This window comes from Etheostoma spectabile, chromosome 13, assembly GCF_008692095.1.
Source record: "Etheostoma spectabile isolate EspeVRDwgs_2016 chromosome 13, UIUC_Espe_1.0, whole genome shotgun sequence".
Lineage (NCBI taxonomy): Eukaryota > Metazoa > Chordata > Actinopteri > Perciformes > Percidae > Etheostoma > Etheostoma spectabile.
The window spans coordinates 19,913,375-19,928,509 of NC_045745.1; the positions used below are offsets into that span (position 1 = coordinate 19,913,375).

Below are 15,135 nucleotides of genomic sequence, written 5' to 3' on the forward strand. Positions count from 1 at the left end.
ATATATATATATATATATATATATATATATATATATATATATATATATATATAATGAGTTAAGTGGATTATTTTAGAAAAAATCTACAGATGAAGCCTAAAACAAATCCCATATAAATATGTATTTTGGAAGTTTTCTTTCCATTAGAGTAAAAGAAGATAGATAGACATTTCAACAATTCAACATAGATCAACATTTCTAAATTGACCACAACCTGAAAAAAGGTTCCCTGGATTAAACAGTAACTTCCTCATTTGGATTGTAGGCTCCTCCTTTTATAATAACAGGGTTTTTTTCACTTTTGGTGCAGTGCAAAATGTGTAAAATGAACACAGAATTGCAAAAACAGCTTTTTACAGTTTAGTGTGAAGGCTCTTTTTGAGATTTTTAAAAAGTAATTATTTGAAGTGTTATTTATTCCCGATAACAACCAAAATATTTAAACTGATAAATTACCATATGCAAAATTAACAAAACTGTTAAACTGTCCCTCACCTTGGTGCTGTCACTTATTCTAGATATATACTTGAAACTAATAGCATAGAAAACATGCATATTGTGGCAGAGTTTCCTTTGTTGTTTGTGATCAATACAAAAAAAGTATCTATCTGTGTGAAGTAATTATTTTGTTTGAGTATTTATTAAATAATTGCGTAAGGGAAATAAGAAAAAATGGCAAGGAAGTTAGAGTTGTGTTAATATGTACTGTATGTACATGGAATGAATGAATTTTGTTTAAATCTAAAATAAATAATTATTTATTAACTATTAGGCCTTTTTTTCCATGAGCTCCTGCCGCCATGCCTGTTCACGTCCCTGGTCACACGGATGCAATAAGTAAACCAGCTAATTCGGTAAAGTTACATCAGAGTGTGTGTGTGTGTGCGTTGATGATAGCAGTCTTAGATCACACAATTCAAGACTGAAGACAGATTTTGTCATGTTTACCACTTATACTGAAAAAATACAGAAACACACAAGATAACAGTTGTTATTCTGTCTGGTATGAGCACATAATCTCCCCCTCTCTCTCTGTGTGCAGACCGATCTCATAAAATGGCGTATGTATGACACGCCAATACGTATGTCATTATTGGCGTGTTATCAAGACGCATACTCGCTGTTTAGCTTGTTTATAAATACTGTTTGGCCTCCATTGACTTACATTACCTTACGATAGCATGTGAATTTATGCCATAGCGAGTCGTTGGAGTGGTGGAAGGGATTCCTGGGTGACGAGACTTTCACCCAGAAGACTGGGGATCGTGTCCCACGTGTCACGTTTCCTAAACTCAACCGACTGTTCCTTTTTTTACTCAAGCCAACCCCGTTCTTCTTTTCCTAAACCCAGACGGTACTTTGTTTCCTAAACCCAACCGTGTGTCACGTTTCCTAAACTCAACCGTCGCTTTCTTCTTGCGATAACACAACAAACAGCAATAACACGGCAAGTGACGTGTATGTTTACGTCCGCTGTATACAGCGTAGACATACACGTGGATAGCTCAAAATGCATACAGATAACATGCCACTTGGCTTAAGAAAGTTGCCGTGTATGTTTATGTCATGATGTCATGCTGCTCTGTGACTGTGTGTACACACCCAGAGCTGAATGACTTAAAAACACTCTGTAAATGAACGTCCTCTGCAGTTTACTCTCAAAAAGTGTAGTAAGAATTGCTGAATTTTCTTTTAAACCAGGTTGGCCATTGCACTGACTTGCAGCAGCAACATGAGGCCTCTGCTTCCTACAGAATGTGTTCAAGCTATATGTTTGCAGATTTGTGCAGATTATGGTCGCCTCAGTTCAACAATTACAGTTTTTAATCATCTTAAACCACAACATCACATCCATATTAGTCAATTTGACTTGTAAAAATCAAAACTTTTTTAAAAATTTAATCACAAAGGATCCAAGTGCACTGATGATTAGCTGGCAGACAACATATTTGAATCCTGCACACTAAAAGATAACATGCTGACTGTCCATAGATTTTTAACAGACTGGAGCAGACTCTTTACAATCTCTATCATGCAATCATGTGTGTGTGTGTGTGTGTGTGTGTGTGTGTGTGTGTGTGTGTGTGTGTGTATATAGATAGCGTTATTGTGAGTTTATATGTCCTCTGCTGCTTTGTAGTAAGACGTGTCATTAAGGAACATCAAAAGTATTTCTCTCACATGCACGCAGATTTCTGAGTTCAGTAGCAAGTGAGACAGTACATGTTCAGCAGGAGATAGATGCTAATTATGCTAATGAATCCCAGTTAAGCAAGGTCTCTATGGAGACAAATCTTCAAAGGTTTTGTTAGAGCACGCTGTCATATTGGTTGGAGGAGAATGTGCTCTTGGGGTATAGACTCCAAATCAAATAGCAGGTGGGCTTAAAATGACAGAAATGAGCAACAGAAAAGAGACAATACAGAAAATGCATAAACAAGAGCACAATGAAAAAACATCACGTTTCCCTTTTCCAGGGTGGTCCATGATGATGCTCAGTTGCTCTTAAAAGCTGAACTGTACCCTCACACCTATGCACTGAGGAAATAGACAATACCAATCAATAATGACAACAAATCCAAATGCATCCTCAATAATGTGAACACACGAGCGCTCACACACAAAAACACACTCAAACAGACATTAATTATGAATCAGTAATAGTTCCCTAACGAGACACTAAACATCTGGATTAGATTTGCTAATCAGGTCCTGTACTCTGCTGGATGAAGATGTTGCAAGAGAAGAGATATTATTAATGCAAGTAACCGCCTCTATACACGCACAAACGCACGCACACATGCTCACAAGCACAACGCACGCACGCACGCACACAAACACACACAAACACACACACAGGACACTTTGCACACCTCTAAAATGTTGTTTACATCATAAGACAAGGTTCATTACCCTAATGTATCCCCTGCTTCAAGTCTCCTGGGTATGTTTTATGTTCCTGCATAGTTTTCAACCTTGCTTGTTGTGTTGTGTGTGTGTGTGTGTGTGTGTGTGTGTGCGTGTGCGTGTGCGTGTGCGTGTGCGTGTGCGTGTGCGTGCGTGCGTGCTTAGCAATTTGCAGTGACTACAAAACTAAAATTAGCTTCAGGTAAACAATGGGAATGCCATGAGAATCTAACAATTCTGCTGTTACAATCACAAGACAACGTTGTTCAGAGAAGAAATATAAGAAATGGAGTTGAGTAGACAGATAGAAAGGATTGTTACTTGTACTCTAAGTAAGTAAATGTAGAGATTAGAGTGAGGCATATGCATCCAGTGGGGAGAGGACAGTGTGAGGATTTGTCTCGAAAAAGAGTCAAACAGATGATGGGGAGCGACTTTAAGCTGCCTGCTGCCCTAATACATCATTTTTACTGTTTCACAGTCAGTTGAAAGTGTGGAGAGTCAAGTATGTCAGCCAACGCACTTTACAGTAAAAACAATGTTCAAAATATGTGGTTTATCAGCCTGAAATTATAGATAGGGGAGCTGAAGGAACATAATAATTATGATAATAGAACAGAAAGACAATTTAGAATACTCATAATAAATAAAAACAGTGATACTGCTGATGTCTGGGCTGCAAAACCGCGTGAGTAACATAGAGAGATGGTTGGATCGATTGCAAGGACAGATGTTAAAGTCAGAGAAAAAAAGAGAAGTGAGAAGTGGAGGGTTAGACTAGTCATCCTAATTGCTCCCATGGCTCAGCTTGTCAGAACTACAGCAGCAAAGTGAAGGACTCTGGCTGAGGACAGGGAGCACAATGTCCGCTAGCTATCTTTTATTATTTTCAAGATAGGGACATCAAAGCCTGGCTTTTTCTTGGGCTCATGTCTCCTTTTCTATCAACCTGAAATTGACTATCTATGAACCGAGCATGCTCTGTTGAGCAGTAGGAATTTGTTCTTTGAGTCTAATCTGCCTAAAATTCATCATATCTGCACATGGCTTCAATTAAAAGATTACATTTTAATCCTACAGTCTCAATTGTAATGGCAATGATACCCGCTTCAAATCTGATCAACCCACACAACTACAGATGATGAAACGTGGTACACAGTATATCTAAGCTATACTTTTGTTATTTGACTCCATTTAGTGGCGTTTTGAAAAACTAAAAAACACTCAACACAACTTAGCTAAACAACAGCCTGCATTAATCTTAATATGCATGTGGTATTTTTTCATTCAAGTAATACCAACAGGTCCTGAAAAAAAGCCTTATCTTGCAATGTTAACACATCTTTTAAATATTGCTAGATCAGCACCCGACACTAATTACTTTTTCCTCCGGCAATGGCCTAATTTTCCACCACATTTTATTGAAATATGCTCACAAGTTTTAAAGATATCTTGCTAGCTATTAAAACAAAAGGAAAAGATGATAATTATGTTCACAGGCAGTTTCCAACCAGCCAATTATACCTAAAGAAACTGTGACTTGGTATGATCCTCTCACTAAGAATCTGTTAAAACTGAATTAGACTAGATTGTGTTGTGTTGTCAGAAATCCTTTTTAGCCTTGGCAACCCCTGACAACTGAGTTAAATTTTTCTGTACAAAAGAGTTTGGATGCAACAAAACAAGACAGGATGGTCATCTTAGATGGATTTAGGATTCTTTTTCAGTAATCACAAATTTGATTCTTTATTTAGCCTTTAGGATAAAATATAAAGTGCAGAAATATTTTATTCAAGAGTTCTTCGTATATTGAATAGCTAAAAGATTTATATGTACTATCCATCCATCCATCCATCTTTGACCGCTTATCCGGTAAAGGGTTGCGGGGGCAGCAGCTCCAGTAAGGGGACCCAAATTTCCCTTTCCCGAGCCACATCAACCAGCTCCGACTGGGGGATCCCGAGGCGTTCCCAGGCCAGGTTGGAGATATAATCTCTCCACCTAGTCCTGGGTCTTCCCCGAGACCTCCTTCCAGCTGGACGTGCCTGGAACACCAACAGGGAGGCGCCCAGGAGGCATCCTTACCAGATGCCCGAACCACCTCAATATGTACTAGTGCTGCACAATGAATCAAATTTTAATCACGATCACAATTTCGCCTTCCCACGATCAAATTTGCTTGATCGAGCGATATTTTAAATGCGTCATTTCATAGAACGCAACACTTTGTCCCATCTGTGTTGTTTTTCAGACAACAGCAGTGCCCAGTGCTAGTTAGTGTCTGTTAGCTCACAGGGCTCTAGGGCGCAACTAAAAAATGTTGTCGCACCGGTGCTAATGTCCTCGCATCCGCTGTCTCTCCACAAATGTTGTTTATATGGATATGGTTTAATTTTGCGTTACATGACCCATTTCTTCTGTAAAGCCGTACCTGTGTTTGGATCTCTCCTCTTACTCTCCGTGCAGCCCTGCCCCCATTAACTCACACACGACTTCCCGGCAACATGGAGAGACACAGCGGCTGCCGGTACACACTTCTGACATTTGTCCACAGTTTTAACTATTATTTACACAGCTGTATATTGTTAAGCCTGTAGTTATACCAGTGTTTCTGCCGGTAAATCTGCTTTTGCGGCCGCCACGGTGAAGAACACAGAAGAAGTTATTGAAAGCTACTAACTTCAGTTTGTAGAGTAATAGCGTGTGAGATGGAGCCTGCTGGACCTGGGAGAGAGATGTGACCCATGGCCAGAATATCATAATTCATAAAAATGCAGCGCAGTGACGATAGAGACATTTCATACACACGACATAGCCCATGTGACTATAAAATTTGTTTTAGTTAAAAATCAACAACTAATCATGATCTCAATATTGATCAAAATAATAGTGATTATCATTTGGGCCATAATCATGCAGCCCTAATATGTACTGTGTATGTATTCACATCTGCTAACAATGATAGCAGACGGTGATTGAAGTCTGCTGTCCTTTGAGGTTCTGCTTGATGTGGGATCTCTAACAACAAGTAGAGCAGAACAGAAGCCATCTGGACTTATAAATCATCCCAAATATCACTCACACAGCAGCGATGTCTGTCTCTGTTGTTTTCTGTCTGCCTGCCTTTCTATCTGGTCCTGAAGATTGTGAGTTGTCTCTCCGTCCGGCCTGTCTAAGAGTCTGTCAGTTTCACAGGGGACCATTTTGCAGTGACAAATGACTCAGACTTTACTCGGCATTGGGACGGCAGGCTGATCTAACCAGGACTGTTTGTGGTTCAGTGGAGCGTGAAGACGCACGTACGGCACCATCCAGCTGAATGCTGGTCTTGCTTTACGATTTTCAGCCTGTTACCAGCATCCTCTTCCTTTCTGTTTTACACTGATAACCGATTCTTCTGCTCACATAAAGCCAATACAACCATCATATTAAGATGAGGCATAAACCGAACATTGCAGCCTGAACCAATTCATAATTTAACAGTCAGCAACTCAAAAGTGTGTGTACTTGAAGTGTGTGTGTGCAAGCCAAGGAGGCTAGGGATCACATCTGGCTAGTTCATTTTATCAGAAGCCAATTTTGAACAATAAGATGTCTGAGAATATATGCCAATAGGAACTGGCATGGTAATAACAGGAACAGTGAGTGAGTGAGTGAGTGAGTGAGTGAGTGAGTGGTGTGCGTGTGTGTGTGTGTGTGTGTGTGTGTTTTAAATGTTGAAAAATGCCTCCCAATATTGAATTTGATGAATTTGCTGCCACTAATTGTTGGCTCGTTGACACAATAAAGAGGTAGAGAAAAAAATGTGAGCTGGACAGATGATGAGAGGGAGAGTAATTTTTTCAGAATAAAACATAGAAAATCTGCTCTGGATAGGATATTACAACATAATGTACATAATTCTGCTAAATAAAACATTACATTCATTATTAATTTACCTTGTTTTCATCAAAATTGTAAATCCGAATACAATACACATTTTTCTATAGGCTCAGTCTGTCACTTTTAAAAAAACAATTCCAGTGCTAGTTCCATGGTATCAGAATTTTGGATAGTCATCATGGTCGTGTGACATGGGCTAGGGAAATTGGCAGAACAGGCTGTGACAGTACTCTGATCCAACGGAATCACAATTGTCAGATTGACAGCACTCCAGCCTAATAAAGGGGCCGGGGGAGGGGGGTGTCGGGCACACCAGAGGGTATTATATTTCAGGGGGGGTCGGTGCCAGCCCGTGCTCCCCTTCTAGCCCCGACCCTGTACATCAGGACAAATTTCAAAAATGTCCACTATATTGGTTTACAACCATTTATGACCAAGTACCTCAAAAACGTATACCCTCCCATCAGCCTCAGATCAACTTTGTTTATGGCACTAACCAAATTATAGCATGCTAACATGCTAAACATTATACCTGCAATTATTCTGCATGTTAGCATGTAAGCTAGTTAGCATGCTGATATCAGCATTTAGCTCAAATATAGACTCACAGAGGCATTAAGTGGCTTTAGACACTTAGAAAAAAATGTATCAGGGAATGGAAAGTGTACATTCAATCATTAATAAGTGTAAATCTGATAAACATTAATAGTATAATATTCAGAATGTTTTAAAAAATATCATTTGCAGCACACAACTCTGTACTTAACTAGTTTATTGTTCACTTACTTCCTTACATAAAGGAATGACAATAACGTTTAGATGCATTGGGACATCAAATTCAAATGGAAATATGTTGAAACAACTCAAACAATTAAATATGCAGTGGTTTTAAATTTATAGATAAGAAAAAAAATGACCAGTGGGAGTTGATGCTTCCAGACAAACACAGTTTGATCTCTGTTTTCATAACACTTGCTGTATTCCAAGTGCAGCAGAGGAGTTTAGATGCTGGTTCTCCCACACCAGCCAAAACAAAGTATCTGCCCTCGTCTTCCCCTCCCTCTATGTTATTCCTTCTTCAACAGCACATAAGGTTCAGCATATAATAGTAAAGCTGAAAGTTAATCAATTGTTCCCCCATTATTCACTTGAATGTGTGTGTGTCTGTGTGTGTGTGTGTGTGTGTGTGTGTGTCTGTGTGTGGGTGTTTAACTGAAAGCAAGCAACTGCCGTAAACATTCCCTGTAATGAGCGTACTTTTAGTCATCCATACAAAACAAGGAAGAACAATACATGGAATTGGAGGCTGTGCGAGGTTACGAAAGACAGCAGTAATTACCTCCAACCTGAAAAACATTGGAGGTTTTTTGTGGAGGCGGCAGATTGCCGCAAAGCTTTTATCAGAAGGCGAGGTGGAGGTAATAATGGGATAATTGCTTTGGACTATTGCTGTCTCTCCCTTTTGCTACCTGCACAGGCTTGCTAACTTCTGCTGGCACCGAGTGGGTTCAGCTTGGCAGTAACGTCGCTGTCACGTGGTCACTGTCTGTGTGTGCATGATCAGGTTCGTGTTGGAGATCAGTTCCTGAGTGGGTGTGTGCATGTGGATTTGAAGTGTCTGTGTGTGTGTGGAGGTGAGAGCCAGCCAAGTACACCATGTTTTCTGGGTAGCAAGCGGGCCAGAAACCAAGCAGGACAACACAAATTAAATCTCGCTTTCATCAATCTTTACACCTGCATCTCTCAATCCCTGCCCTACTGTGCCAGACTAATCCTTTCCTCTCTTCCAAGTCCTGGTTTTCAGGGATGCTCTTCATGGCATTTTTTCTTTATCAGAAAGTCTGCAGTTAGGCATAGTGGCAAAAATGGGAGAGAAAGAGAAGAGATGTTATGCAGAAAAGGTAATAAGCTGAATTTATATGAAAAAAGACGGCAAATACCTCAAAACAGCAGCTTTCCTCTATCCTAATTTTCATCCTTCATCTTTAATCCTTCACTCCAATTTTGATAGTTGAATAGAATTTTTTTTATATACATTATATATTTTCCCATTTGCACATTGTTGACAAGGACATATCTAAAAAAAATGTCGCTAAATTAATTTCTTTTCTTCTGTCTGGTAGAAATTAAATGATGGTCAGTGATGATCTGGCAAGTCACACAAGAAATTAAATTAGTCTCATTAAGAACTATAAAGTTCACCACAAATGTGAATAAACAAATAAAGATGAAATGAGAAAATCATTTTAAACTTTAATAAAAATGCAGCCTAAACCCATAATAGATTATACCATACTATAATAAACATCAAATGAAGTAGTGTGTGGTGTTGGCAAGTCTGTATTATAAAATAACAAAATGTATTTATATTTAAAATTAATTGTGCCCAGTGGTTAATTCATCTTTATGTATTAACTTAGGTATTCATGTTTAATTCTACGCGACTCAAGCTACAGGAGATGTTTCGCAAGCATTATAAATGTCAACAGAGTAAACTCGGTCTCACTGAGACCTCTCCAGGTTCAGTTTAAACAACATGCAGCTTGTAGTCTTTATTTGGTTTGTTAATGGAACAAAACAACTACAGGGAATACGCTGTATGTCAGGTCGGATGGGAGTAACCAGGAAAACAGAGAAAGAAAGGGAGGGAGGAGAATAAAACTAAGGCGGCAAGGGAAAGAACGAGTAGGGAAGAGTGAGGGGACAGGGGCACGGTAAGCTATGACACATGAACCTGCTCTAAAGGCAGGAAGAGAATGGATGAGAGAAGCACGGAGAGACAGCAGGGAGGAGGGTGCTCTTGTGAGAATCAATTATTGTGTATCTGCTCTTTTGCCCGTTTTACACCAAATTATAACTGTGTTTATTATTTCTGTTGCTTTATTCTTTAGGCAATAATGCATTGTGCATATTAAAGTGTCTGCCTTTTCCCCCACTGCTCCTATTTCTGTCTGCAGTCCTTGCAGAAGGATCACTGTGAAGCAGTTTAAATCAAAAAGGGAAAAAGCAAAGCAGTGAGCAAAAACGTGCAAGGAGAGGAAACAAAGAAGCATCAGGGAAGGAGAGAGAAGTGGAATAAAGGATAGAGAAGTGGAGAAAATGATAGAGAGTGGTAAGCAGGAGCGAGGCGGTGAGGGAGGGCAGATTAGAGAGCATTTTACACTCTGAGCTCTTTATCCATCAACACAATCTGCAAAGCTTTGAAGAGAGAAGAGATGTGCAAGCTTTTATCCAGAACTGTTTGCTCGGCACTGCACGGCACGCTGTGTGTGTTTATGTTTGTGTGTGTATTTGTGTGTGTGTGTGTGTGTGTGTGTGTGCAGAATCAGCTCTGTCAGTCAAGCAAGCGGTTCAGTTGAGCACCCAAAACCAACCGACATTGCACAAAACCACACAGACTGAAATGCATTTCTACAGAAGCTGATGCAGAGTGGCAGGATGGCATTAAAGTCTGCTGCAACATTTTGGAGCAACTCTGATGTTGGCTCAGCATTGCTACATGGCAATGTGGATATTTTTGACACTGTGTCTTGATTTGTTTCCCCTAAAAGATCTGCAGATGTATCATTGCACTCTTCCAGTCTAATATGTATATCATACTCATGATGGACTGCTGGACAGACTGATGATGGTAATTATCAAAATTGATGCAGCAGAACTAGAGATGTTCCCACATATTCTTTGTCTTTGTCAAAACTATGGTGCTTACATTACCCAGAATGCAACTTCACCGCTAGGTCAGGGCTTTAGTTGTGTTATGCTAGTAACAACTCAATGTAGCCTTTACTATTCAGCCCATTTAAAATAAGTTCACTGTAAGCACCTCCTTCCTCTCTCTTCAAATGTTTTTAAATCTAGACTTCTCATAAATGCTTATCACTGTACAAGGTTGGGCAATATGACAATATACACCATGAGATGATAGACATTAATCAACTGTAAGATAGTCCTTATATACTGGGTTTCAGGTTGTTTTAGGCTTTTGTGCATTCTATTAGTCAAAAACATAGTATGTATAAAACATTTCTTACGTGACATTTCTTATCTTGATACTGTCTCAATATTGTGATTTGACAAAAAGGTATACTACATACTGTGGCAGAAGATTTTATCCATATCCCCTCCACTCCAACCAGATCAACTTGCCTAATGTCAGATATGGCTCATAAAAGGATGGAGGGCTTCTTCCCCTTCATATGTCTGTATATGAAATTAATAAGGGACTGCAGGACTTCATGGACAAAACGGATTCACAACAAAACAGAGAATGCTCTACATAGAGGATTCCTGACATTTTTGTCCACCGATGCTGCCATTTCCAACACCAAGATCATTGCATCGCTTTAGAGTGCCGTAGAGGCCCAAGTTAGTCTGTTTTCTACTTAACATTGGCTGCATGCTCTGAAGCAGCTTCGTTGTAGCAGTGTGTGAACATACTGTAGCGTGTTTGTTGCCTCTTTTGATGCCTGAGATCTCATTCTGTTATCCTCTGCTTTAAAGGATGTTTCAGGACAGTTTTACACCTTTCTTTTACACACACACCTACACTTAGACATGTGCACACTTCTACTTGCGCACTTTCTCTCCTCTCAATCTCTCTCGCTCTCAGTCAGGGTTGCCATGGAGGGAGGTTTTCTTTGCTGCCATGACAACATGAGTTCTCCTTGGTCTCCCCTAACAACAGAAGAATGGAACAGATAGTTCCTGGGTGATGTAGATGTTTTAGGACTGGTAGGTTAGTGGTCCACACAGCTTAAGTCACCTGTCCCAATTTTTGTCAGGCAAGAGGAGTGGTGGAATAAGTACGCAGCTCCCTTACTGAAGTAAAAGTAGGAATACAACAATGTAAAAAATACAGTCTAAAAGTCCTGTGATCACAATCCTACTTAGCCTACGTGAGTAAATATACTGCTTCCTGTCCTGCATAAGATGATAATATAATTGCCAATTCTTCCATTTGTTTGTCCACAGCTCTGTTTGCATCTCTAGTTCCTTAGTATTTACATAGCAACCTGTCTGAGTTGATTGCAGGTGTATTTTTAAAACCTAACTGGCAGTTCAATGTGGTCGCATTTCATTTTTGGAAACCGAGGGGGAAAATGTCCGATGAAGGAATATCCTGCTTCCCATTAGAACCAAATATTACTTCATCCCACACACTGGACATGATCTACTTGAATGGCCATTTTACTTTTGAGTCACAGACCAAGCACAGTAGGAAAGCACTGATCCAAACATTTTCTCTGCTGATATCAGCCGATAGTGAGCATAGATTTGATACCAGAGCTGAATGAATGCAACTGATGGCGGAAACACGATTTTTTTCATGATGACATTGACAAAGAAACTGTATTTACAACACAGTCAATCCCTCATCCCCTTAATAAGGTCAGGATCAGTGCAGATACAGCTCCAGCTAATCGGATCTCATTCATTCTTACCTTAAGTCTCTCAGACACACCGTCAGTAAAGCTGATGTTGAACTCCTCCACCTTGGGAACCTTCAGCCTCTTCTTCTCTGTCTGGTACTCCGTGCGAGTTTTTACCACCACCTGGAGGAGGGAGATAAACCGTTAAAGCAGGTAAATATTCAGAAAGGCTGAAGGCAGTGGAGGGTGGATGTGTGTTATTGTAGGAGGACATTTTTGAAAGTCATCACAAAGGTCTTACTGTACCTTTCAGATAAAAAGACAACCATGTTAAGGCTGCCAGAAAACAAGATGCACAAGCACATAAATAAGACATCGCTGCACTCCAGACACAATGACAAGGTACAAGAAAGCCAGAAAAAAATCAGATGTTATATGTTGTCCAGAGTTTACTAGAGGCATAGGATTTAAAAGACAAAGTTTAGAAGATGATGTCTTTGGTTTTCGACAGTAATACAGCATTATCTTTGACAGATTTACAGATTATTCCATTTTGTATTGTTTAGATATGGAATAAAAATGTGCTTCCTCTAAATACTGGATATGCATTATGTAGCTGTACAGGAACAAAGGAAAAGATATGACTCTGTTAGGACATCAGGAGGTCATGATATGCAGAGACTGCTGTTAAAGATACTGGATCTGGAAAACATAAAAGACACAGATACACAGATAACACATACAATAGCAAAACGGTCAATAGAAAGTAAAAATGCAGTATGTTGTAACAGCAGTGTATTCATAGTCTCTGCTTTTATTGTGGCATAGGATCAGACCTCGGCTTCAGGATGTACATGACACCCAATGCCCAACACAGCTAAAAACCATCCTACAGGAAACACTGGTTCCAGGTATCTGGTAGAGCTTGACTGTATGCTAATGAGGTCTGGTGCCTAGAATCCAAGACCCCAATCCAAAGGGAAAACATTGTGCTTTGTGCCGGCAGTTAGATGGGAAAAAAGAGCCAGCCTGCCCCAGTACTGTCAATGTAACACTCCTCAAGCAAACAGGTTTAAAGGGGTGAGATGGGCACAGGGAAAAGAGACAGAGTGAAACTCCCAAACTCTTAGATTTGTCTTATCAGCTTTCACTTGCGTTGTTGTAGATACTGATTCAAAAACTGTGGGTTTGACCAAAGTGTCAAACTCCATTCCCACAATTACAGGATGATTCTATTTTAACAAAACATGTCTTTTTTAACCCTCATGTTGTCCTAGGGTCAAATTTGACCCGTTTCCAAGTTGTTATATAAGTTTATCAGAAATATGGGAAAAAATATTGGAAAAAGTGACAAAAACTATGAAAGAAAACACTGGAAGTAAGTGTCAAAAACTTTGGAAAAACTGGCTAAAATGTCAGAAAAGTGACAAAACATCAACAAAAGGGACATACCCATTGGGGATATAAAAAAACGATAAAAATGTTGAAAGCAAAAAAGCAAAAAATGTAATACTTTTTATTTTGAAAAGCAACAAAAAATTGAGATAGGGACAACAAAAGTGTTTTTTTCATGTTGAGGGTAAGACAACACAAGGGTTAAGATAGCATCAGTTGTTTCAGCAAATACTAAAAAAACATGTTCTTGTACAAGTGGCAAAGCTCTCTGGCTGCAGTAGGAATCATGACTCCTGTCTGTCAAGAGCAAAGGACAAAGTCTGGGTGGATAAACGGGTGGGCAAAACGTTTAACACAGGAGATTTGTTTCACCTTTCTGACATGAATGTTTACAATGAGGAGTTTAGGTTATAATTAACCTTAGTTTTCTCCTTCTCAGCAATTCACTTGATCAGTACAATGTTATCATTAACAATGGGAATAATGGTCAAAAAATTAAGACCCAGGGTTTGATAAACCAGAATTGTTCTTTTCTTTTTCTGTTCAATGACCACTAGTCCAAGACAACAGGTGGACACTGCATGCATGCACTCAAATAGTATCACCTAAATAATTTCTTTAAGATTTAGTTTGAAAATTGTCTTACATCCTTCTTACATACATATGCACATATTGTGACCACTTGTCCCGTTTAACACATAACAGAGTGATGAACTTCTAGCTAGCATGATATTCAGCGCAATTATTTACTACTTAGAAATAATAAATCAGGAGTCTTTCCTTATCTCACATTGAATATCTCGGTTATCCTCTCAACATTGACTTGTAAAAATCCTAATTCTTAATCCTAAAAAACGTAATTAACTTGTCTTCTCAGCTTTCGCATCCTTTTTTGACTGACTTATTTCAACAAAAGAATTGCTTTTTTACCAGGTTTCATTTCATCCCTGCACCTACAAAAGAGAAATGGTGTCACTACTGTTTTCTGCATTCACTGAATATTAATGTGCACAAGAGGACGGGGCAGATAGAGAGAAGGTGTACAAATGACAAGGCGGAAAAGAGGCGGAAGAAGAGAAAGAGAACAATGTCTCAGTGTCCTTGTGGCTAATTGCGCTGCTTCTGCGCGGCTCTCCTTCACTTTGAGACAAAGCCAGAAACTGCTGTGCTCAAAACAGGCTCCACTATCTGAATAACAAAGCTGACAGTTGGCTCTTGAAAGCCGTTATCTAAGAGTTGAAGGGCGCAGTAGGTGCACTGAAAACATGTATTTGATTGGACCCCTGAGGCTCTGAAGCCTCGTGGCTTTCAGCGCAGCAACACCAAACACCACAGTCTTAACTAAGGTCTCAATTTTGCCTAAACTTTCTCTTTCTCTCACCCATTTCACAATAGCGTGCTCAGGGCCTCCAGGTTCAAACACAGCAGCGCTTCATGTTGCTTCATTACTCTCTCCCCTCCTGTACCTCTCCTTTTTATTTCACATTACCTAATGACATGACTATCAGTCAATGTTGTCTCATTTACACAGCCCTTAAGCTATCAGCAGCAGCTAGGAATCTGCTGAACAAAGGGCTACCTT

General features: G+C 39.6%; 1 protein-coding gene across 1 annotated transcript in view; it reads right to left on the bottom strand.

The window, feature by feature from the left end:
* The window catches only part of nsg2 (neuronal vesicle trafficking associated 2), a 34,905-nt gene that overhangs the window by 13,184 nt on the left and 6,586 nt on the right, over nucleotides 1-15,135 (bottom strand). Inside the window, exon 3 of the mRNA XM_032534567.1 lies at nucleotides 12,231-12,341. Coding sequence (XP_032390458.1) covers nucleotides 12,231-12,341 — 111 coding nt within the window. The remainder of the gene's footprint in view (nucleotides 1-12,230; nucleotides 12,342-15,135) is intronic.